The sequence below is a fragment of the Ochotona curzoniae genome, unplaced genomic scaffold, assembly GCF_017591425.1.
Source record: "Ochotona curzoniae isolate NIBS_2020 unplaced genomic scaffold, NIBS_Ocur_1.0 patch437, whole genome shotgun sequence".
Classification (NCBI taxonomy): domain Eukaryota; kingdom Metazoa; phylum Chordata; class Mammalia; order Lagomorpha; family Ochotonidae; genus Ochotona; species Ochotona curzoniae.
Genome location: NW_024467014.1, coordinates 467,428 through 492,097, shown reverse-complemented (window position 1 = coordinate 492,097; position 24,670 = coordinate 467,428). Strand labels below are relative to the sequence as shown.

General features: G+C 53.4%; 1 protein-coding gene across 4 annotated transcripts in view; it reads right to left on the bottom strand.

Annotated features, from left to right (window-relative positions):
* LOC121168015 (huntingtin-interacting protein 1) overlaps positions 1 to 24,670 on the bottom strand; it is a 98,871-nt gene that overhangs the window by 25,747 nt on the left and 48,454 nt on the right. For 3 of the 4 annotated variants that reach the window (XM_040997774.1, XM_040997777.1, XM_040997775.1), the window contains exon 2: positions 1,772 to 1,835. In XM_040997774.1, the coding sequence (XP_040853708.1) occupies positions 1,772 to 1,835 (64 nt within the window). Of the gene's footprint in view, positions 1 to 1,771; positions 1,836 to 6,083; positions 6,117 to 24,670 lie in introns of those variants that run through there. The other variant, XM_040997776.1, reaches the window with a different exon arrangement.

The window sequence follows — 24,670 nt, the reverse complement described above, 5'->3', positions numbered from 1 at the left end:
AAAACAGGGATCCCTGGGCCCGCCTCCCAGTCTGCACTGGGGCAGCCCACAGCTGGCCACCCATCATTTGCAGCTAAGAAAACCAAGAGTCCAGCCTTTGTTCTGGCAAATGCTACGGGGTGTCGGGGAGCAGACGGCAATGCAGTGCCACAATCTAATAAAACCTCCTTAACTGGCCCATTTCCCTGGGGATGGCACAGCCTCTGCAGCTTCTTCAGAGAGTGTGTGTGTGTGTGTGTGTGTGTGTGTGTGTGTGTGTGCGCCTGCACATGCTGCATGGGCAGGTCCTGCAGCTTTTTTTTTTTTAAGATTTATTTATTTTTATTAGAAAGCCAAATATATAGAGAGACAAAGGAGGAGAGACAGAGAGGAGTATCTTCCGTCTGCTGGTTCAATTCCCAGGTGGCTGCAATGGCTGGAACTGAGCCAATCCAAAGGTAGGAGCCCAGAGCTTCTACTGGGTCTCCCACACGGGTGCAGGGTCTCAAGGCTTTGGGCCATCCTCAAGTGCTTTCCCAGGTCACAAGCAGGGAGCTGGATGGGAAGCAGGACTGTCTGTTATTAAACATGGGAGGGCTGCTTCAGCCTGGGGACCCCAAAAGCCAACATGTTGACTCTCTGGTTTCCTCTCTTAGGGAACACTTTCTTTTATTAAAGATTTATTTCATGTCTTTGAAAGGCAGTGGCCGCAACATCCAGGACTAGGCCAGGAGCTTGGCGCTTTATCTGGGTTTCCCATGCAGGTGGCATGGGGCCCCAACACTTGGGCACAGCAGCAGAAAGCTGGACTAGAAACAGAGCAGCTGGGATTCAAACTGGCGCCTTCACTGGAGGCTGGAGTTGAAGGTAGCACTTTAACCTACTGAGCCACAGTGCTGGTCTGCCTCCAGCTCTCCAGCCCTGATGCTGTTGCTGTGACAGCAGCAACCTCGGGCTCCAAAGTCCTTTCCATAAACCCTAGGTGACGGCCCAGCGCGGTGGTCTAAAGTCCCATGGGGCACCAGTTCTAATCCCGGCAGCCCCACTTCCCATCCAGCTCCCTACTTATGGCTTGGGAAAGCAGTCAAGGACAGCACAACGCTTTGGGACTCTGTGGGAGACCCAGAAGAGCTCCTGGCTTTGGATTGGTGCAGCTCCGGCCATTGTGGTCACTTGGAGAGTGAATCATTGGACGGAAGATCTTCCTCTCCATCTTTCCTCCTCTCTGTATATATCCAATTTTGCAATTAAAAATAAACAAACAAACAAAACCTAGGTGACTTGGGCACCCACCAGTTTCCTGTGTACATCCTGGCCTTGTCAGGGTGCACCTTCCTTTTCCTGCACCTCAAACTCCATAGGCTCTGGGACCACATGGTGAACCCAGAGATGGGCCTTCTAGTTGGTGACTCTTGCCCTCCCTCATCCAGTCCAAGATCTGCATCCTCTCCTCTGGGATGCACGCTGCACCTGCTCACAGGTCATGGAGCACCTGCCAAGGCATGCGTGGAGACTTCTGTATTTATACTCAGAGAACGGGGAGATCTAGCTCATGCCCCCTGGGGTTAAGGATGGGGGACAGTATACCCCAGTGGGTTTGGCCAGCCCTGGTCTTGGAAGCCATGGTCAATGGAAGCTGCTCATAGACACCTGGTCCAGGTAGGTGGGCGTTCCACTTTCTACAGCTGAGCCAGGCAGCCTGGCTGTGACCTTTGTGTCTCCGTGTGTCCCCTACCACCCACGATGTGACCTCCCCCAGGGCCGGCTTTCTGAGCAGCACACGAAAGGATATTTCTGGCGTGTTTTTCCTTTACCGCCACTTCCTGTGCGTTAATGGCCTTATTGATGCTGACGGTCTGAAAAACAAGAGGTGGGGGGAGGGGCGGGAGGAAGAGATGAATGAGTCTCTGAGCCAAGGGGCCACCCCACACCCCCTTCCCCTCATCCAATGAACCTCAGGCTTGGCAACCCCCTCCACACCTCCGCAGTGACCCTAACTGGACGTGTGCCTCTGCCAGTGCCCAGCTGGGGGCAGAGGTGGGCAGTGCTGGGGGGCAGGGGCAGCTGGCCCAGGCTGCCTGGCAGTGTTTTTGCCCAGCTGCTGTGCCTGCCTGCCACTCATTCACTTGGCACAACAACACGGCAATTAAAGCCTGCACAAAGGGGCGCTTTTCAGCCCAGGGAAACATTATTCCTGGGCATGGAGGGCGGGGGAAGCAGGAGGAAGAGCTGCCTGGGGCGAGAGTTGCTGTGGGCCGAGGGCATGCGGCCCAGTCTCTGTTCTCTGGGACCCTTTCCCTGGGGGGCCTTTGGTGGGGGGTATGGAAGGGGTAGGGCTGGCCACAGTGGCTCTTCAATTCCAATTTCCCACTCACAAATCCCCCTTCACATCCGACGATGTGAAAAATATGCATGCCTTCTCAGTCATTCTGTTACAGCTCTCTTAATTCAGTAAGGTGTACACATACACACACACACACAGAATGCACAAACACACACACCCATGATCCTAATACATCAGCTGCTTGATCAAACACAGCTGCTTGCCGTTTCCCTTCCACTGATGCCATTGTACCCTTGTCCCATGCTAACAACCTGTTCATACCACACACACGCATGCACATGGAAGGGATTAATCTTGCCACTGCTCCACGGGATTGGCAGATACAGACATTTCCGCATACCAGTTTTTCTCACTTGATATATCACAGAATATTCTTCCAACACATTATAAAACTCTAGTTAATCCTTTAAAAAGACAGCATGCTATCTGATGGCGTGGGTGGACATGATTGACACAAGAATCCCTGCACTTACAGGCTACTGGTTTATTTCCAGGGTGCGTGTGTGTGTGATGTTTAAAGCCACCGTTTGAAAAAGCAAAGTGACAGAGAGAAAGAGAACATCATCTAATTGGTTCACTCCCCAACTGGAAGGCAGGAAGCTGGAATTCCAACCATGTCTCCCACATGGGTACCAGGAGCCTCAATACTTGGTCATCCTCCACTGCTCTCCCAGGTACATTAAGAGGGAGCTGGATGGGAAGTGGGGCAGCAGGGACTTGATCCAGTGCTCATATGGGATGCTGGCATGGCACTGTGGGCTGTGGCTTAACCTGCTGTACCACAAAGCTGGCTTCAACAAATGCTTGGTAGTGGATGCCTTCATTTTTTTATGATGGAAAAATGTCAACCAATAGGAAGATCCCCTGTACAGACTCAATGGTTCCGAGCATCAACAGTGTGAACTTGGCCACGCACACTTTCCGTGGGTGAGGGGCTGGCTGGCACACGCTGCCTTCGAACAGCCAGACGATGGGTGATGAGAGGTCTCCAGAATGTCCACGCAAGGTATGTTTTCATGAAGGAACAATGTGACCTTCAAGATTTGAATGATAAACTTTTAATTCTATTTTTCCATAGAATTTTTGAATTACCCACATATTTTAGGCACTGCAGGCCACATGGTCTCCATGGAAACTAGTGAACTCTCCCACTGCATACTAAACAGAGGCTTAAATAAATGAGGGCAACTGCATGCCCAGCAATGTTTTATTTTTAAACCCAGGTGGAGGTTTCATTCTATTCTGCAGCTGTAGTTGGCTAACCCTGATCCCTCCTCTATACCACCAGCTCTTATTTCTGAAATTTTTCTTTAAAAAATTTTTTTGATTAATTTTAAAAAATTTATTTGAAAGGCAGAGAGACCAAAGAAGAGAGAAGAAAGATCTTCCATCTGTTGGTTTACTTTGCCCCTAACAGCCAGGGCTTGGCTGAGCCATAGCCAGGGGCCTGGAACTTAAATCCAGGTCACTTAAGAGTAGTGGGGACTCAGGTACTTAGGCTGCCTCCCAGGATGTGAACGAGCAGGTTGCTGGATGTGAAACGGAGCTAGGACTCGAACCTAGGCACTCTGATATGAGACATAAGTATCTGAGCAGCATCTTAACCACCATGCCACACACCTACCCTCTTGATACCAGACATCACATAATCTTAACAGCATGTCAAAGCTGGGCGGTGGTGAGACAGACTAAATGCTCAGCCTGGCTTTCATGGCTTTCAGATCTCTTCCCATTTGTAGGCAGTTCAGGATCAGCTGGATGGGGAAGGATACTGGGGGGGGGGGGAAGCGGTGCTGGGGGCGCTGATGGGAACTGGGGAGCCACTGAAGGTTCCAGGGCAGGTGAGATGTGTTGCAATACTCTGGAATGGAGACGAGGCCCCTTGCCAGTGTCCTGGCAATAGGTACGTAAGGAAAGCATGGGATGCTGTCTGCACAGGTGTCAAGAGCCATCACCTCTCCTTACAGCCCAGAACCGACAGCAAGAGCCTGGGCGAACCTAGGGGTAGGAAAGAAGCTGCTGTTTGCAGGCCCAGGGATGTTTCCAAAACATAAGCTCCCTGCTGAGCCCAGTGTCCTGCTGCTATTGTGATATCCTGTGCCTGCAGTACTGCCTCTCCACGCCATTCCTTGATCCCAGGCATCTTCCCAGCTTCCTGTACCCTGAGTCCTGCCCCCTCTGCATGGCACGGGCCAAACTTGCATTAAGCCTTACCAAACTAGTCAACTATCTATTTTTTTTTTAAAAGGAACTCAAATTCCTCCTGATACGTTTGCAATTCACACAAGCACACTTGCAAGTGCTTGTGGAAACATGGAATGAAAAGGTAAGTATTTTAGTATCACCCCCCGCAAAAGAAAACTTTTGCAAAATTCACACATAACTTTTCAGTATCCCATTTTCCATGAACTTTTAAAGACCCCTTCGTTGTCGTGATAGGAATACACATACTGGATTTCAGAAAACATTTGCCCCCAGATACACTTATCTTCCCAGTTCCATTATCTGCAAACCATTTAAAACATCTGTGTCCCGCACAGCCCTCTCATCCCAGCAAGATTAAAACCCCAAGGGCAGACACCTGCCTTCTCCTCACCCGTCCTGGATTCTAAGTCAGAGAGGGGGAGGTATAGGGTCAAGCCCTAATCAATAATCAGGCATCTCTCCCCAGGCCAGCTCCTTGGGATGAGCAGCAGGTGCAGGAGCTGCATTCGGAGACTTTCCGCTCCTTCTCCCAACCTGAGTGGGGTCTGAATTGACCCTGGAGCATCTATAGGCTGAGGTGGAGGCTGGGAGGTGGGAAGACCCAGGACAGAGGGAGGGCACAAGGTCGCAGCTGAGGGTCTCACCTCTGGAGGGGGCCCCAGGTTAGAGGACATCCTCTACGAACAGGTAGTTCTCCAGATGCAGTCCCACAAGCCCCCAGGGAGCAGCACTCTCTGACCCCGCTGGCCCTGGCGTCTGCGACGATGATGGGTTCCGGAGAGCCAATTATCAGCAGGTGCCACAGGAAGGGCATCCTCCTCCCTCCCCTTCCCTCCCTGTTCCTGGGGGCTGTGGCCAATGGGAACACTGCAGGCTGTGGGGGCCAGCTGCGCAGAGTCCGGTCATGCACACAGCCCTTGGCGGGAGCCCAGCTCCTAGGCCTGCCAAGGCCGGGGCTGGCTGGTAAAAAAGGTTCCGGGGCGGGGGCAGCAGGAGTGGATGTACCCAGAGTGTCGGGGGAGGCAGGGGTAGATGGGAGGTGGCGGTAGCTAGGCTGAACAGGGCCAGGGGCAGGAGGAGGCTATGTGGAGGCCATGGAGGGACATCCTGAGTACAGGCAGGGCAGAGGGGGAGAGGAACAAGCAAGACAGGAAGAAATGAAAGAACTGTGGAGAGCATGCATACTGCTGTGGCTTGGGATGTGGCTTGTCGCTCTGGGACTCACGGTGATGTTGGGTGGTGTAGGGAGGCGAGGCCTTAAAGAGGGGTTAAGAATGCATAGAAGGTTAAGCCTCTGCCTGTGTGCCTGCATTCTATGTGGGCGCTAGTTCAAGTCCTGTCTGCTCTACTTCCCATCCAGCTCTCTGTCTGGGAAAGCAATGGAGGATGGACCAGAAGACCTTGGGAGCCTGCATCCGCATTGAGAACATAGAGGAAGCTCCTGGCTCCTGACTTTGGATTGGCCCAACTCAGGCCATCGTGTCCATTTGGGGAGGGAACCAGCAGATGGAAAGTTCAGAAGATTAAAGCATTGTGGTGCAGTAGGTTAAACCACTACTTGGGACACCCACATCACATATTGCAATACCAGTCCAAGCCCTGTCTACTCCATGCTTCTTTGTGACCCATTCCCTGTTCATGACTTGGAAGGCAGTGAGCTTAAGCAGTTGGGCCCCTGCTGCTCCTGTGGGAAGCCTGGATGGTGTTCCTGGCTCCTGGCTTCGGCCTGGCTCAGCCCTGGCTGTTGCAAGCATTTGGGAAGTAAACCAGTGGACAGAAGGATCTTTCTCCTGCTCTGTGTGTGTGTGACTCTGCTTTCCAAGTAAGAAAATAAACCTTTTGTTTAAATATGTAGATTTTGCATGGCCCCTAGCAGAGCTGCAGGATCAATCTAAGTGGAGGACATGGTGCAACTGGGCAGCACCCGCCAAAGCATTCGTGGCAGAGAGAGGTGGTGTGTTCTCATGGTGGGACATCATTCAGCCTCAAAAAGGCAGGCAAGTGAGTTGTGCAGCAGTGCGCAGGAATCCCGAGGTCACACGTGACACACATGACACACGTGAGTGTGTGTACAGTTCTACTTCTATGAGTGCCCAGACAAGTCACACTCCCAGGGACAGAAGGAAGGGTGGGCGCCAGAGTCCCAGAGAGACATACCAACATGGCGAGCGTGCTATGGAGCCTCAGGCTAAGTGACTGTCGTGGCAGACGCTGGGATGCACCTACAGCAACTCCTGGAGCCATGTGTGGCCTGGTGGCTAAGATGCCAATCAGACACATCTCCCACATCTGAGTCCTTGGGTTCAATGCTCAAATCTGGCTCCCGAGCCCAGCTCCCTGCTGCTCCTGGGCATGCTGGGACGTAGCAGGTGCAGGCTCAGGTACTTGAGTTCCTGACACCCTCGAAGAAGCTAGAAGAAGCTCTTGGCTTCAGATGGCCCAGTACTGGGCATTTTGGCCATTTGGGGAGTGAACCAACAGATGGAAGATCTCTCTCTGACTCTCTCTCTAATTCCGCCTTTCAAATACAAATAAATAAAAAACCAAATAAAATAATCTTTAAAGGCAACAAATATTTTTATAAAAGAGATCAAGATTTCTTGCCTTAGCAAGAAACTGCCACTTGGTGTGCGGCGAAACTGGGAAGAGCCAGGAATGGTTCAGCTCATCTTCAGAGAACAACTGTGTGGTCTGAATGCTGGGTCCCCCAAGTCCCAGCTGAAACCTTGTTCCTGACGCAGCAGTAACTAGGAGTGGAGTGGTCAGGAGGTTAGGGCACCAGGGTCCCCAGGAGTTTGGGATCTTAGCAAAGGCCATGGTGGGAAGCTGAAAGCGAGCCCTCACCAGAGGCCAGCTGCTGTCACTTTGTTCAAGGACTCCCAGTGTCCCCAGCCCAGCCTACTTTCTGCTGTCTGTAAGGATGGGAAGAGGGTCAGGCTGGGCATGAAAATCAGATCCATCAGAGGTAAAACTGATGGAAATGAGACGAAGGGACGGTATGGGATCCCCAAGAGGAACTGGGGAAGGAGGAGGACCCCAGAGCAGCAGGTGGAAGTTAGGGGCTCCAGCCAAGTCAGGTGGGAGTGTGGGCCGAGAAGGGCAGCCCAAGAGGCAGAAAGGGAATCCACTGGTGGCTCTGGGCAAGTTAAGTATGTGAAACTACAATGCGCAGGCTGCTGTGTCCGACATCACTGCCCTACAAGAGCGAGGATGTCCCTCTCCAGTCACCTGGGCAGGAGAAGCAGGCATGAGCTTGAGGGAGCAGGGTCAGGGGACAGTGGCCAGTCCCTTCTGCACTGGGACAACCAACCTTCCTGCCTGATGCCCAAGGCTAGGGCTGTTCACATTGGGCAGCCAATTAGCTCCTCCTTGTCTAGACAGGAGGAGGGAGGCCAAGGCTACAGGTGAAGGTGGTATCTTTCAGGATGGGACTGTCAAGGTCCTGCTTTTGCCACAAACATCTTGCTTTCTTCCTCTGAAGCCATCCCTGCTGCCCAGAAAGCACTAGAAGCCCTATCTCTCTCTCACCCATCCCTTTCTCCAGTTTTACTTCTTCTCAGTATATTTGAAAGGCAGAGGAAAAGATGAGCTGGCTCGCTCCCCACCTGCCAGCAACTATAAGGCCTGATCCAGGCTGGAGCCAGGAACCAGGAATGCACTCTGGGTCTCCCTCCCATGTGGCAGGCAGGGACCTGATCCCTTGAGCCATCACCTGCTGCCTCCAGAAGCTGAAATTGGAAGTGGAGGCAGGACTCAAACCAGTCTCTCTGATACGGGAAGTGGACAACTGTGTCTCCTTTCTGCCTGTCATTCCCAGGCCCATGTCACCTCTTCCGTCCTGTGGAGGGACACCTCCCCGGACCCCACTCCCCACAGTCCCCAATGCCATGGCAGTTCCAAATCCTTCTAGGTCAACTCTTGTTCCCTGGCCATTCTTTCTTGTTGTAAAAAGGAGAGACAGAGAAAGATCTTCCATCTTCTGGTTTACTCCCCAAATGGCTGCAATAGCAAAGGCTGAGCCAGGAGCCAGAAGCTCCTCCAGGGTCCCAAGACTTTGGACCATTCTACTGCTTTCCCAGGCCACAAGTAGAGAAATGGAAGGGAAGTGGAGCAGCTGGGACTAGAACTGGCACCCCTGCGGGATGATGGTGTTTCCAGCAGAGGATTAGCCAATTGAACTAATATGCTGGCCCCTCCTTAACCTCTCTTACACTCCAGTCATCTCTGCCACTGTGTAGGGGTGACTGACCTCGGAAAGGGTCCCAGGCCATCTCTGCTGCCCACTACTCCCATGTGCCGGGAAAAGGAAAGCATCTGTCCCCCTGGCCTTGAGCATCTGTCACAGAATCCCCTTCCACCACCAGTCTGCCCCACCACAACCCCAGGCAAAGGTCACCCTCTTGCTGGCATTTCCGGCTCCACCCTAATTGCCCGTGTTTCCCGTTGACTTGGGCAGCCTGGCATTTCATGCGGTTCCTCTTCCAGATGCCAGCTGTCTCACCCCAGGAGATGTTGTGCCAATCTCAGGTGTCCTCGTTAGGTCTCTAGAAGGTTCCAGAATGTGGGGCATAGGGTAGGACCTCGGATACCAGGTCTCAGGGTAAAAGAAGAGCCTAGCCGGCCCCCACCCCCACCCCCACCTCAGGGCTGTCTCACAGGAAGCCATACTTCCGCTCACCCTGCCAAGTCCCCACCACCACCGCATGGCCCAAGTTGCAAGGTCAAGTTCACAGGGGGTTGCACTTTAGAGGTTCGGTCACCATGGCTGCTCTTAGACACACCCTGACCCTTCCCCTTAGCCAGGCTGGAGTGTCCCTTGGTCAATGCCCCTTGTCAGTGCTTCCAGAAACAGTGCTTGCACAGCTGGTCTGCAAGCACTGCAAACTCTGGCTTGGGTCCTCCCTCAAACCACCAGTCTTGCCCAACTTCCTCTCCCACCCCCTCCCCTGCACCGCACACACAAAGCCACGTCACTCTGGACGGCTCCCCCCCAGCTGTGTCCACGTGAGGTCAGTTTCCTCCCCTCTGTCAGCGCTTACAGTAACCTAGCTCCCACCAGCTTCAGACACAAGGGTAGCTGGTGCCCAGGAGGTTGAAAACACCCAATCCAGCTGTTTCATAGAGCCAAGTCAGCAGGGCAACTCGTAGGCGTGTGACTTGATGTCGAGAGGCACTTGCCATACTCCAGTGATGCCAAGGCCATTGCCTCTCCTTCCCAATGCACTTCGTTTCCCTATGTCTTGTTCAGTTTCCTTAGTCAACATTCCCATCTCAGGCCTCTTTCACCACAGAGCCAGCCCCTTACAATCAACCCCAAAGAAAGCTCCACTGTCCCAGCTCAGGAACCCCACAGCCCCTGAGCTCCTTAACTTCCGAGCACAGCTTCAGCAACCCCCTTCTCCCCTGGAGCCTCTGGCTGCAGGCTGTACTCTGCACCCACTATGGCCTCTTTTCCCCAGAAATGCAGTTGGATCAGCAGATCCATGCACACAGTGGGGGTAGTCAAAGACCTTAGAAAACCAAGAGTCCCTGAGCTCCAAAAAGCACAGTGATTGCAGGACACGTAAGCTTTCTGATTTTTTTTTCCTGGAAAATTCTGGATTGATATGAAGGGCAAATTAGGAGAGTATATTCATCTTACAAAAGATGCTGGCACCCTGATTTCTTTAAATAGCAATCTCCGCTGGCACCTTGAAAATAGGATTCCATTGACACAAGCGTGATTTATACCAAAGCACATCTGTTACAGAGAGCTCAGAAAAAAACAGTTCTCTTGCCATGTAATGGCCAATGGCAGAGCTGGTCCCAGGAACAGACAGGCACCTGCCTGGGTTTTCACAGTGGATGGTGGGTCTTACTCTGTCGGTTTCTGACTGTGGTTATGGTCCTTCTTGGCTTTCCTAGAAGGACTGTAGCCACATGGGAGGGTTGAGGGCAGCAAGAATCTCCCAGCATTCCCTTTGTTGTTAAGGGTGTGACCGACAAAGAGGCCAAGTAGCTGGAAGGAAGTGGGTCAAAGTTTTATGGTTTCCCTTGATTTTTTTTTTAAAGTTTATTGATTTGAGGGTCCAGTGTGGTAGTCTAGTGGCTAAAGTCCTTGCCATGCATGCACCAGGATCCCATATGGGTGCCAGTTATAATTCTGGCTGTTCTACTTCCCATCCAGCTTCCTGCCTGTGGCCTAGGAAAGCAGCTGAGGATGGCCCAAAGCCTTGGAACCCTGCACCCATGTGGGAGACCTGGTAGAGGCTCCTGGCTCCTGATCTGCTCAACTCTGGCTGTTGTGGTTACATGGGGAGTTAACCAGTGGATGGAAGATCTTCCTGTCTCTCATTCTCTTTGTATATCTGTCTTTCCAATACAAATAAATAAACCTTAAAAGAAAAAAAGTGTACTGACTTGAAAGGCAGAAAGAGAGAGATCTCCTCTGGTTTAGACCTCTGGTCTGCTGGTTTACTCCTCAAACACCTGCAACAGGCACAGTTGGGCCAGGCTGCAGTCAGCAGCTCTGTCCAGGTCTCCTATGTGAGGGGCTGGGACCTAAGGGTTTGGGTCACCTCCACTGCTTTCCTAGGAACATTGGCAGTGAGCAGGATTGGAAGCGGAGTTGGGGACGCTAACTCAGGCAACTGTTTAACCTACTGTGCCAGTGGGCCTGCCTCCTTATTTCAAATGGCCACAGGATTTGCCCACAGTGTGGCCGGAGGGAGTAGCTGGGGCCAGGGTCTGGCGCATGGGAGCAGGATCCCAATAACTAGGTGGGTTCACTGCTGAGAGCTGGGCAAGCTGTCTTCAGGCTGCGAACAGGGGGTACCCATGATGCTGTGAGCCTTGAGAGGCCCAGGCAGGTGCAACCTGAAGCCAGGGGTTAAGTTAGCCTCTGATCCTCGGCCCTAGCCAAGACCTCCCCACCCCCTCACCAGGCCTTTCCCTTGGACCAGCTCGTCTTCCTCATGGCTCCTCTAGCTTTCAGAGGGCTCGGAGCCCAAAGGGATCAATACCCAAATCCATTTGGGCCACTGCCAAGGAGCTGCAGAGTTCAGATCAGAACGAGGGGGGAAAAAAAGTGGTGAGGGATGCAGGCTCTGATTATCCCAGAAGGGCCACTTCCTGCTCTGACACTGGCAGAAGTAAGCAGGGAGAGGATGTGGGCCCTTGCTAATCCTGCAGGTGATTGCACCACGTTCGTGGGGGGCTGTGATGTGACTTCCCCAGAACCCACAGCTGCCCGGAACTCTCCCTTCCGGCTCCTATGGTGGGTGTTGGGGGGGAAGAAGAAGGGGACAACCCTTCCCTTGGCAGGGGGTGGGGAAGGGGAAGAGAGGAAGAGTGGCAAGACTCGCAAGTGGGAGAGTCATCCATCACATCGCAAGATCTCTCTTGAGAAAGCACAGCTCCCAACCCTTCCGGAAACACAGCAGGGCTCTCGGCTGACCAGGCGGTCGAGGGCCTAGGATCTGGAGGCTGCTGGACTTTGCGGTTTCTGAGTCACTGCAAATGCTTTCCCCAAACACGAGCCCCTCCCCCTCCTCACCCAGAAGAACTATACCCCCTCTCTTAGAATCATCTCAGTCCATTAACATCCCGCCCTCCCGGTGGTGAGTCACCTGTTCTATTCCTTCCCTTGGCTCACCCAGCAGACACAGGCAGAGCACCTGCGTGGTGGGTGTCACTTTCACACTTGCCCATCATGCTGAGATGAGTAAGATGCCAGCCTGGATTCAAGATGGAGTACAGAGGGGGAAGCGGGGAGGGGGGAGTAGCGGGCGGCTGCAGGTGTTCAGTGAATGGAAGCTGGGGGTGCATCTAGCCTAAGCTGAAGGGGCAGTGTGACAGGCTCTTGCGGGAGAGGATCTAGGACAATCAGGACAGGGATGAGGCTAGAGCGCGGGAGAACCTGGTGGTGTTGACCATCCTCTGAAATCAAGGTGCGTGGAGCAATGCGCCTCCCCACTGCAGTAGGGACTTTGCAGAGGTGACTAATGGCTCTCCTAGGGCCACCCACCCATCCCTTCCACTGTTTGTCACTTGAAGACACAGGGAGAAAGCGCCCTGTACAGAACAGGCACCTCCTGACACCCAATCTGCTGGCACGGTCATGTGGGACTTCCTGGTGTCCAAAAGCTACAGGAAGTACATTTTGCTTGTCTATGAATCACACAGGCTTAGGTTTGCTGTTCTTTAAGACTTTTTTATTTATTTATGGGCTAGGCAGATTTACAGAGAAGGAGTGACAGAAAGATCTTCCATCCGTTGGTTCACTCCCCAAATGGCCAGAGCTGAGACGATCCGAAGACAGGAGCCTGGAGGTTCCTCCAGGACTCCCAAGCAGATGCAGCATCCCAAGGTTTTGGGCTGCCCTCTACTGCTTTCCCTGGCCACAGGCCACAAGCAGGGAGCTGGTTGGGAAGTGGAGCAGCTGGGACATGAACCGACGGCCATATATGATGCCGGGGCTTGGAGGTAGACGATCAGACATTTAAACCAATATGCTGGTCCCAGGTTTGCTGTATCACAGCAGGGACGACGGAGACGGGGCCACAGCCTGGCCAGCCTGGTTGTACAGGGTTACAGGGTTGAAAGGGCGATGGCTTTTTTCTGTCTTCACCAGCAGCTCCACACACACAGCAGTAAGAAGCTATGTCTGCAAGCTCGACCCTGGAGGCCTATGTCCTTCAAGAGTAAAGAAGCAGGCATGGTAGGATTCTTAGCTGTGGGTGCCAGAATCTTATTCTCCAAGCAGAAAATGTCCCCATGGGGCCGGTACTTTAGGGAAGCTGTCACCTGCAATGGCGGAGTCCCACTTCAGAGCCCCGGATTGAGACCGCTGGCTGCTCTGTGTCCGAGGCGGCTCCCTGCTAATGTGCCTGGTGACGGTTCCAATGTTGTAGCCTCCTGCCAACCTTGTGGGAGACCCAGATGGAGTTCCTTGGCCTCATCATGGGAGCCATTTGGGGAGTGAAGCAGCAGATGGAAGTTCTTGCGCGCTCTCTCTCCCTTTCAAGTAAGAAGCGCGCACTTCCATTACTCTTAGACATGCCAGTTAAATTCTTACTCCAAGTAGAAAATGCACCCGTACTGGTTATAATCTGCAACGCGAGCTAATGTGCACTGAGGGCCTATGTTTTCCATCCTCAGGAACTCCTGCCCCTGCTGACAGCCCTGGAAGGAAGGGTTCGAGGGTCCTCATCTACACAAGGCAAACCCTAGCCCAGGGAACCTCAAGAACCCACCCAGGCAAGGGGGTGATGGGGTCAGATTTTGAAGCCCACATCTGTGCCCATGTACTCTTTGCTAAGACTGTGGTCAGATCTACAACATAAAGAGAGCTCCAAATCCAAAAAACTCTATGATGCCCTGATCCTGTTTCGTTTCAGGAGGTGCGTACTTATGTATGTGTACAAGCTTGGCTCAATCCGATGAAAGTCTGGCTGCTTCTGACCTACATCAACAGCACTCTCTCAGAGTTCGACCTCCCGCATGTACATGCAGAGAAGAGTCTAGAAGGATCTACCCCAAACTGTCAGCAACTGCGACCTTTATTTTCCTTACAGCTTTTCAGACCCTTGGACAAACAGCAGGAGTTTAACCCATTTTCCCATGGCAGATTCCCACGATATTAAATGTGCTCACAGCAGCGAAGCCCCAGCCCCATGAGTGGCAACCTCTCAGGAGGTCCAGGCACTCACAGCAGTCTTTCTCAGAAGGGAAAGGACACAGAGGAAGCCCAGGGCCTGCCTCTGGCGGCTCATGCTGTTCCCCCATCCCAATTCTGGCTGTTCTTCCTGGGGTGTGGTGCCGTTCCAGGGCAGAAGGAAGCTGCAGGGGGAAGGGGCCATGAGAGCCAGATTGGGCACTCTGAGTACTGAGTCAGCACCCCAAAGGAGCACCACTACTCTGCTCCTGTGTCTGGGAAAGCAGTGGAAGGTGGTCCAAGTCCCTGTCATCCACATGGGAGACCTGGGTGGAGTGCCAGGCTCTTGACTTTGGCCAGGTCCAGCTCTGGCTGTTGCAGTCATTTGGAGAATGAACCAGTGGATGGAAACTCTGGGCCACTCTGTTTTTTTCAATAAACTCACTCTCAGCATGGCCATTTATCTCCACTGTATCCTTGCAGGTATAATTCCTTTCTTTCTTTTTAAGATTTATTTATTTGAAAGGCAGACTTTTACAAACAGAGAAGGAAACAGAGAGAGGTTTTCCATCCACTGGTTCGCTCCCCCAAATGGCCACAATGGCTCAAGCTGGGCCAATCCAAAACCAGGGGTCAGGAGCTTTTTTCCCATATGGGTGCACATTCTGAAGGCCCTGGGCCATTGTCTGTTGCTTTCCCAGGCTATAATGAGGGAGTTGGATGGAAAATGGAGCATCTAGGACTTGAACCAACACCCATATGGAATTCCAGTGTCACATGCCGAGTATTAACCTATTACACCACTGTGCCAGTCCCAACCTTTTCTCTTTTACCTACTCTGAGCCTGGCAGAGGATCCCTGTGGCCCCAGTTGTCTGCTAACATGGACACAATTTCACACATCTGGACAGTGGCCAGAAAGGACCCCAGGAGTACCCATTGGGAGTGTTCTTGCCCAGGGCTGGGGCCTGAGTAGTTGCCAGTGGCGACAGGGAGAGGGAGGCAGTGCTTTCCAGCCCGGAAGATTCCAGCAAGAGGAAGCTATTTTAAGATTCCAGAACACAAGGCTGAACTGACTGCTCCACAGACAGCTCAGGATAGCAAGTGAATGAAGCGTTCATTGCAAAAAAAAAAAAAAAAACAACCCACAGATGCAGCTCCCACGCTTATCCCAGGGCAGCCCACCTCCAAGCATCAGGACCAGGAGGCGGTGTCGACATGCTAGAAGTTGCTTGTGGTCCCTTCAGAGACACACTGGATATTTTTAACACAGCCCTTACACCTGTGTCTCCTCTTCCCCCTCCTCTTCTGGCCTTGCTCCTTAACAAACCTACTCAATAGGAGCTGTCCATTCCAACTGGCACCTGGCATCACCCTCCCGGCTGGGGTGCCTTCTCCTTCTGCACTGTAATCACTCATTCAGTCAGCACCTACTGGGTACCAGATACACCTGTCACAGGAATTGCTGCTCCCCCTCTTCAAGCACAGCTCTTCCCAGAAGCGCTTTTGAGAGGATGTGTCAGGATTTAGGCAGCCAGCGCTATGGCACTGTGAGTGAAGCCACTGACTGTGATGCTGGCATTCCTTTTGAGCGCCATTCAAGTCCTGGCTGCTGTTCCACTTTCGATCCAGCTCCCTGCTAATGAGTTGGAAAGCAGCAGAGGATGGGTCCCCTGCAACCCACATGGGAGACTTGGATGGAGTTTCTGGTTCCTGGTTTCAGCCTGGTCCAACCCTGGCCATTGTGGCCATGTGGGGAGTACATCAGCAGATGGAAGATTCTCTCTCTCCCATTTTCCGCAACTCTGCTTTTCAAATAAATAATATATTTTTTTAATGGCACAGGGAAGAGAGATCTTGCATACACTGGTTCACTTCCCAAATGGCTGCAATGAACTGTGATTGGTCCAGTCCAAAGTGAAGAAGCCTGGAATTCTATACAGGTCTCCCTTCCGTGTGGCAAGGACCCAAATGCTTGGGCCATCCTCCGCTGCTTTCCCAGGGGCATTACAGGGAGCTGGATGGGAACTGGAGCAGTCAGGATGCATGCTCATATGGATGCTGACCCTCAGATAGTATCTCACCTCATTCTCAGTGCAGGCCCCAAGAAAATGATGCTGTTAACAAGGTGTTGAGGTTCTCAGGGCTTGGCCAGGTGGGTTAATGCTGAGCTCAAAGGACTGGGTTAACACTTTTGGGAGGGAGTCCTCACTCTCGCGGGTCTGGATGAGTTGTAAACAGCAGTGTGTTGGCTCAGAGGCTAAATCCTCACTATGCAAGTGCCAGTCCCATATGGGTGTCAGTTCATGTCCCAGCTGCTTCACTTTCCAACCAGCTCCCTGCTTCCGGCCTGGGAAGGCAGTAGAGGACGGCCCAAAGCCCTGGAACCCTGCACCCACATGGGAGATTCGGAAGAAGCTCCTGGCTCCCGACTTCTTGCTGGCCCAGCTCCAGCCATGGCAGCTATTTAAGGGGGTGAACCAATAGATGCATATCACTCCTGTATCTCTACCTCTTCACAAATATGACCTGCTTTTCCGATAAAAACATAAACAAATCTTAAAGAAAAAAAAAAGGGCAGGCTGCTGCAAAGCGTCACTGCCTCTTGTGTGCTGTCCCTTTTGTCCATGTCACCTCACAGCGCGAGGCTCTCACCGGAAGCTGAGTAGGTGCCAGCACTGCACCCTCCGTCCTCCCAGAGTCTCCAGCTGCTGCAGTAGCCATAGGACGAAGACAAGCTTTCCACTTTGTGAAATCCTTTCCCAATCAAAGGCGCATTAGTGCCCCGGGGATGCTGCAGGAGACCTGGCGGGGAGGGGGCCATTCGGGGCTCCAGGCCAGCATGAATGATGTCTGGCTCCTAGAATCCTTGGGCTTAGGGACACCAGCTGCCTGGCCCTGTGCCTGTCTGGCTTTGGATGGAGGCAGGCAAGAAAGAGGAGACCCAGTTGGGAGAGAGGAAACAGCCCCAGATGTGCTCCCCAGCATCGCCAGTACCTCACAGGGGATACTGGGACGTTAAATCCTTGCTTCTCAAGGCCACTCTAAGAAGTAACTCCAGGCCCTCAGTTTCGTCCATGACAGACACCTGCTCACCTGTGGCTGTGCTCAGTGCAGCTCACAAATGTCCCACTTTGGCCTCTTCCCCCATAAACCTTTGGGCACAGGATGACTCAGCAGCCCTAGGTCCTGAACATGCCCTAATATGTAACCACACCCACCCAGGGGCCTGCGCAGACTGCAGATGTTCCAACAGAGATCTGATTGAAACTTAGCTTCCTCTTGTTGGTCAGTGACCACAGCAGTCCTACAGCAAATCAAAACTCGCTTCTCTGGGACCAGCACAGTAGCGCAGTGGCTAGAGTCTTCACCTTGCACACTGGGATCCCATATGGGTCCTAGTTTATATCCTGGTGGCTCCACTTCCCAACCAGCTCCCTGCTTGTGGCCTGGGAAAGCAGTCGAGAATGGTCCAAAGCCTTGGGATGCTGCATGGAGACCAGGAAGAAGCTCCTGACTCCTGGCTTTGGATAGGCTCAGCTCTGGCTGTGGTGGCCACTTGGGGAGTGGACCAGCAGATGGAAGATCTTTCTCCCTATATCCTCTTCTATCTGTAAATCTGCCTTTCTAATACAAATAAATAAATCTTAAGAAACAAAAATCTCATATCTCCTAAGAGAGAAGGCACATTTCCTTCTCCACACGTGACCTTGACATGCGGGGGGATTGACTGGGAAGTCACCTGACCTGTGATGCTCTACACAGTTCTGCATGCCACAGCGTGTGTTATTGTGTGTGCGCACAAAAGGCCAGGTCCCTTGAGCTCACTTCTCTGCCATTTCCCCTTTGTTGGCCCAGCTAAAGCTCAGCTGTGGCACTCATGGTTCCCTAAATGCTGAGTGCAGAGCCAGAGCCTGCAGGTGCAAGGACTGGGCCCAAGGCCAAGGCCAATCTAGGATGTCATCCCTCCTCCTGGGTCCCCGAGTAGCTGTTAAAATGCTCTTCTCCCTCACCACAGCTGGCTCTGAGCAAGTCTGACCCCCCTCACTTTGGGGGGCTTCGTGCAGGAGGAGGATTAACACACGCTTCCTCTTGCTTCTGACACGCCCCCCCAGGCACATTCTTTAGGTCATAGGTTCAAAACTCATACACAGCTTATGGGTGCGAATGACAACATCCTTTTTCCCTTGCCAAGACTCCCATCTGCATAGGCACCCATCTGAAGCAATGTGCAGTCTCTGATGCAGGCAGTCACATGTGAAAACACAGCACGAGCCTTCCCCAGCCCTCGAAGAGACCAAGACTTGGATCCGGGACTCTTAGAAACTCCCGCCCTTCACAAAGTGCCCAGAGGGTGCAGCTAGAGCTGGTGATGCCAGCATCCCAGAGGAGTTCCGGTTAGAATCCCAGCAGCTCTACTTCTGATTGGGCTCCCTGTTGATGCACCTGGGAAAGTAGGATGGCATCCGCGTGGGAGACCAGAACTCCTGGCTTCAGCCTGACCCAGTCCATGCTACTGCAGACATTTGGGGAATAAACCAGAGAATGGAAGACAGCGCTCTGCCTCTCAAATCAGTAAGCCAATCCTCACCTTGAAATTAATTATTATTATTCTATATTTTGTTATAGGAAGGCCAACAGACTGAGTGACAAATATCCTTTACCGACTCGGGTGCCTGTGTGTGCCTGAACCACTGTTTGCTATCATACATAGAACACACATTTTCTGATTGGTTCCATTCTCTCCAGAGCCAGCTGTGACCCACTACCTGGATTTTTTGACCCAGGGGTACCTATACTGCTCTGGTCTTGCCGAGCCTGGTACCTGTGTCCTGATGCCAGCTGCTGCTGAGTCTCCAGCCGAGTGCCCAGGCAGGACCTCCTTTCTAAGCAGATAGTAGCTGATGTGGGCAACGCATGGTTCCTCTACCATGCTGCACAGCACTCCTCCAGCTGGGCCCCCCATCCCTCCTTCCAGCCCTGCAACAAGTATACCCACAAGGCTGGTGGCAGCAGCAGTGGGGGTTTCCTCGGCCCCACCATCACCGATACCTGTGACACCTTCTCTCCCTCTCCCATTAGCCTTCTGGGTGACCCAGGTGTTGCACATCTGGGGACAAGGCCATGTGAGAACATACTTCTAAGCCGGCTGTAGGTGATCTACAGCGCCCAGACCCCACTCCCCCACCCTAGGCAGACAACAGTGCCCCCTCCCTGAAACTGCTTCTCCAGGGGACCTGGGAGCTAAAGGTACCTACCTTGGCTCATCTTTTTTTTTTAAAAAAAAGATTTATTTATTTGAAAGGCAGAGTTTCATACAGCTCTAGCTGCTGGTTCACTCCCCCAAAATGACGACAACGGCTAGAGCACAGCCTGTCTAAAGCCAGGAGTTTCTTTCAGGTCTCCCACGTAGGTGGCAGGGCCTGCACACTTGGGCCATCCTCTGCTGTTCCCCTAGACACATCAGCAGGGAGCTGGATGGAAGTGGAGCAGCCGGGAGTGCAACCAGCGTGCAGCTGGGATGCTGGGACTCAACCCACTACACCACAGTACTAGCCCTCCAGTGCAGCTTTTTAAATTGACCATTCTAGAATCCAGTCTTCCAAATTTTTCTCCTTAACTCATCATGGTTTATTTGGTTATCATTTTTTAAACAAGATTTATTTATCTGAAAGGCAGCTGGACAGGGAAGGGCAGAGAAAGACTTCCCATCTGCTAGTTCCCTCCCCAAACGATCACAATGGTCTCCCATGACAGAGCTGGGAACAAGCTCTTGCACCATCCTCTGCTGCTTTCCCAGGAGCCTCAGCAGGGAGCCGGATGGGAAGCAGAGCAGCCGGGACTCAGACCAGCCCTGGGATGTGGGATGTTGGCAACACAGGTGGTAACTTCACCTGCTGCACCATACCTGCCCACAACTATTATTGATCTTGTTGCCATGGTGTTTATTTCAGTTATCAGGAGGACTGGGTTCAAATCCTGACTCCCTGATGTGGGACCCTGAAACTCACTCTTCTGGATGTGGCTTTTTTTTTTGTAGACTCTGCCACAGCATTTCTGGAGAAATTAGAATATCATGTAGAGAACAGGTACAAAACGCTTTTGAGAGGCTAGCACTGTGGCTCAGCAGCTTAAGCCCTCACCTGATGATGCCAGTGTCCCATATGAGTACCGGCTGGACTCCCAGATGCTCCCCTTCTGATCCAGCTGCATGCGGGAGGAGCAGTGAGGATGGCCTCAGCACACAGGTCCCCGCCACCTGTGAGGGAGGCCAGATAAGAGTCCCCGGCTTCTGGCTGCTTGGGGAGTAAACCAGCAGATAGAGGATCTATCTTTCTACGGAACTCTGCCTTTCAAACAAATAACACTAATTTTTAAAATAAGGAAAATGCTTTGTACACTCCCAACACAAGGCACATGTAAATAAAAAATACACGTCTACCCAGCACTCGTGTGTTCTTTTGTAAGAACTGGCAGCATTGGGGCTGTACTGTGGTGTGGCAGGTAAAACTACTGCCTGAAATGCTAGTATTCCATATGTGCACTGGTTCCAGTCCCAGCTGCTCCACTTCCAGCCCAGCTCCCTGCTAATGTACCTGGGAAACCAGCTGAAGGCAATCTAAGTGTTTGGGATTCTGCTGTCACATGGGAGATGTAGAAGCAGCTCCTAGTTCCAGCCTTGGGTATGCCCCAGCTGTAGCTGTTACGGTCATTTGGAGAGTGAGCCAGCAGATAGAAGATCTCTCTCTCCATTTCTAGCTGTGACTTTCAAATATATGAAATAAATCTTTAAAAATTAATTTATTTTTGGGCCTGGCGCTGTGGCCTAGCAGCTAAAGTCCTTGCCTTGAACATGCCGGGATCCCATATGGACACCGGTTCTAGTCCTGGTCACCCTGCTTCCCATCCAGCTCCCTGCTTGTGGCCTGGGAAAGCAGTCGAGGATGGCTCAAAACCTTGGGAACCCTGCACCGCGTGGGAGATCTGGAACGGTTCCTGGCTTCTGGGCTTTGGACTGGTGCAGCACCAGCTGTTGTGGTCACTTGGGGAGTGAGTCATTGGATGGAAGATATTTCTCTGTCTCTCCTCCTCTCTGCATATCTGACTTTGCAGTAGAAATAAATAAATCTTTAACAAAAAATTATTTTTATTGGAAATTCACATTTTACAAAAGAGAGACAAAAGGCTCTTCCATCCGCTGGTTCACTCCCCAAGTGGCTGCAACAGCTGCAGCTGAGCCAATCCGAAGTCAGGAGCCAGGAGCTTCTTCCAGGTCTCCCATGCGGGTGCAGGGTCCCAAGGCTTTGGGCCGTCCTCTACTGCTTTCCCAGGCCACAAGCAGGGAGCTGGATGGGAAGTGGAGCAGTCGGGATACGAACAGGCGCCCGTATGGGATCCTGACACAAACACACACATTGCTTAGGTTTCCACTTTTACACTCCCACAGCTACAGGAGGACAACCCCCTCCTCCAGGGAGAGGGAGGTCTGATAGATCCTGATGCAAGAACTTTAGCCACTAGGCTACTGCACTGAGACCTCAAATACACAAAATAAATCTTTAAAAGACTCGCCAGGGCCTGACATGGTAGTCTAGCGGCTAAAGTCCTCACCTTGCATGTGCCGGGATCCCAAGTGGGTGCCAGTTCTAATCCCAGTGATCCCGCTTCCTGTGCAGTTCCCTGCTTGTGGCCTGGGAAAGCAGTATAAGGACAGCCCAAAGCCTTGGGACCCTTCATCTGCGTGGGTGACCCGGAAGAGGTTCCAGGCTCTGGGCTTCAGATCAGCTAAGCTCTGGCCGTTGTAGCGCTTGGGGAGTGAATCAATGCATAGAAGATCTTCCTCTCCGTCTTTCCTCCTCTCTGTGTATCTGACTTTCCAATAAAAAAAAAAAAAATTCTAAAAAAAAAAACTACAGTGTTCAGAGCATCACTGCCCCCTCCCCTAAAAGGCATCTGTACTTCATCAGGGTTACCCAGCTGGCTGTCCCTAGGGCACATATCTGATGTCATCAAAAATTCATAGTGACACCAGCTGGCAAATCCACTGATGCCGACCATTTGTGCTCCCATTCAGAACGATAAGGCGACCTAGGAGAGCAGGGATGGTCCTGAGAGCAGCCACCCAAATGGCCACTCCTGCCCCTTCCCGCTCTTCAGGCCCACCAAGAAATTAAACAGCGATGGCAGCAAGATTGGAGCAGGGAGGGGGCAATGGGTAACCACAGTGACCCAGGATCAGGCCAGTTTTAAGATCATCAGGTCAGAGGGGGGACCAGCATGGACGGCATGGCCATCCACCTCGGGTCCTGCGTCCAACCTTTGCCAGGATCCCCTGAATTGGCAGGCTCCCAGCCGCAGAGGTTACGGAAGACTCCTGTAGCCAGAGAGGCGGCTCAACACCACTGCTTTCTCCTCCGGCCAAGCCCTAGCTGGTGCTGAGCTCCGTCTAGAACACGGGTGACCTGCCGGGCCAGCCTGTGGGTGAGATCTCCCCAGCTGGAGAGATACCTGATGGTGAGTCCGCAGCTCCAGCCCCCTGCTGCAGCGGGAAGCAGGTGGTAGCTGACTCCCTGGGGGTGGGTCAGGTTCTTGCTCCAACAGGCCAGAGTCTGTGTTCTCTCTGGACGGCTGCAGACAACCATTTCTGGGCTGGGCTCCACGCCCGGAGTGGTAAGGAGGATCTAACATCCCTTTTGTTTGCATCCCAAGTCATAGAGGAAAAGAGTGGTCTGGGCTAGACATCCCAATTACTGCTCAAGGCCTTCTGGACTCCTCACCCCTGCCAACCTGGATACTTCTTAATCCCAAACCTGGGTCCCAGACAACTGCCCTACTCCTCCCCCAGGGGGCTGTGTCCATTCTTCCTGCAATGACTCAGCCTGTGAGAGATGGCTGGGGGGTCTGGGGGTCTTGTGCTGCTGCCCCTACTTGACTGGCACTGCAGTCCCCTCTCAGACCACCCCTGCCAGGCCCTCTAGAGGAAAAGCATCATCAGGCCAGATGACAGAAGCCTTAGGTCCAATTGCTGGCTCCTTCACCTGGCCCACGCGTGTGCACCTGACGGTGTTGGATAAAGGCTGCTGAATCGCCGAGGGCTGGAGAGAGGTGGGTGGGAGTGTCTCAAGTGTCCTTTTCAGGGCAGGCTTTGGAAGGCACACCTGACAGTGCAGGGCCAGGAGGGTGAGCAGGTGTGGCAGCCATCCCTTTTCAAGCCCCCCAAGCACAGCCCAGAGAGGCAACAGCCTGGTCCTGCTCAGACACCTCTAGGAAACAGCCAGCACACACACACACACACACAAACACACACACACACACGCTGCTTGGGTTTTCACTTTTACACTCCCACAGCTATAGGAAGACACCCCTTCTCTTCCTCCAGGGAGAGGGGGGTCTGATAGATGTCCAAAGAGATCCAAGCTTCCACAGCACACACAGGGCCTGGCAAGGCCTGGATGGCCTGATGAGAGGGGCGCCCACCCCAGGGGCAGCATGAGACTGACTCCCCCCCACCCCACCCAGGCCCCCAGCCAAGGACCTACACACTGGTACTGCCTGGAGAAACTCGCTGACCTGGTGCTTCATCTTTGGCACCTCCCCTCCCCCCCGTTCTGGGGAGGGAGTGGAAGTGGGGTAGAGCTGGCCATGAGTGGGCCTGTTGGCTACATTCCAGGGCAACCCTGGGGGGCCCGTGGTCACCCCTCAATTTCCACTACAGAGTGGAGCCGGGGAGAGCCCTGGGAGAACCTGCGGTTTCCAGGCCTCCCACGGCTCCCTGGGGACACCCCCTTCAGAAGCCTCCAACTCACGTCCTGCCACCTGCCCCGGCTGCTCCTCTCCACAGCGATTCCTTCAGCTCCTGCCACTTGGGGGGAGGGAGGCTGCAGACCCCAGCCCCACCTCTAGAGGAACCGCGAAAGGCCACATGGCTCCCTAGCCCACCCAGGCCGGGGTCTCCCTGTGACCAATCTGAAGCAGCCCCCTTGCACATCTGGGGTCCAACCCGGGACCGCGCACCCGCCCTCCGTACCCACCTGTGCCTCCCAGCCCACTGACCGGCCCTCCAGCTTTCCCCGCGGATCTCGGGAACCCAGCAGCGGGTTGGGGAGCTCCGGAGGGGGCCGGGCCCGGTTCTCTTCCACGCCCCCACGGCGGATTCCCCAGTTTGGGCTGCGAACCCCACGCACGGTCCCTGTCCCCCCGGGGGGGGTGGGGTTCTCCTCGGGCGAGATCTCCGGGACAGCCCCGGGCGGCAGCACGGCGGGAAGCCAGGAACCCCCAATCGGGCCCGGGCAGCCGCCTCCAGACTCCTGGCCCGGTTCCCCTCCTCCGGCTCACCCGGAGTTGGGGCCAACAGGCAGGATCAACAACCCAGAAACTTTCAATGGAAGGCGCCCAGAGGGAGGGCACGGGGAGGCCGGGCTGAGCCCCGGCGCTCACTCACCATCTTGCTTGCATCCATGACCGCAGCTGCGGCCGCTCCACCCCAGGGACTCAGCTGCCCCCGGCGGC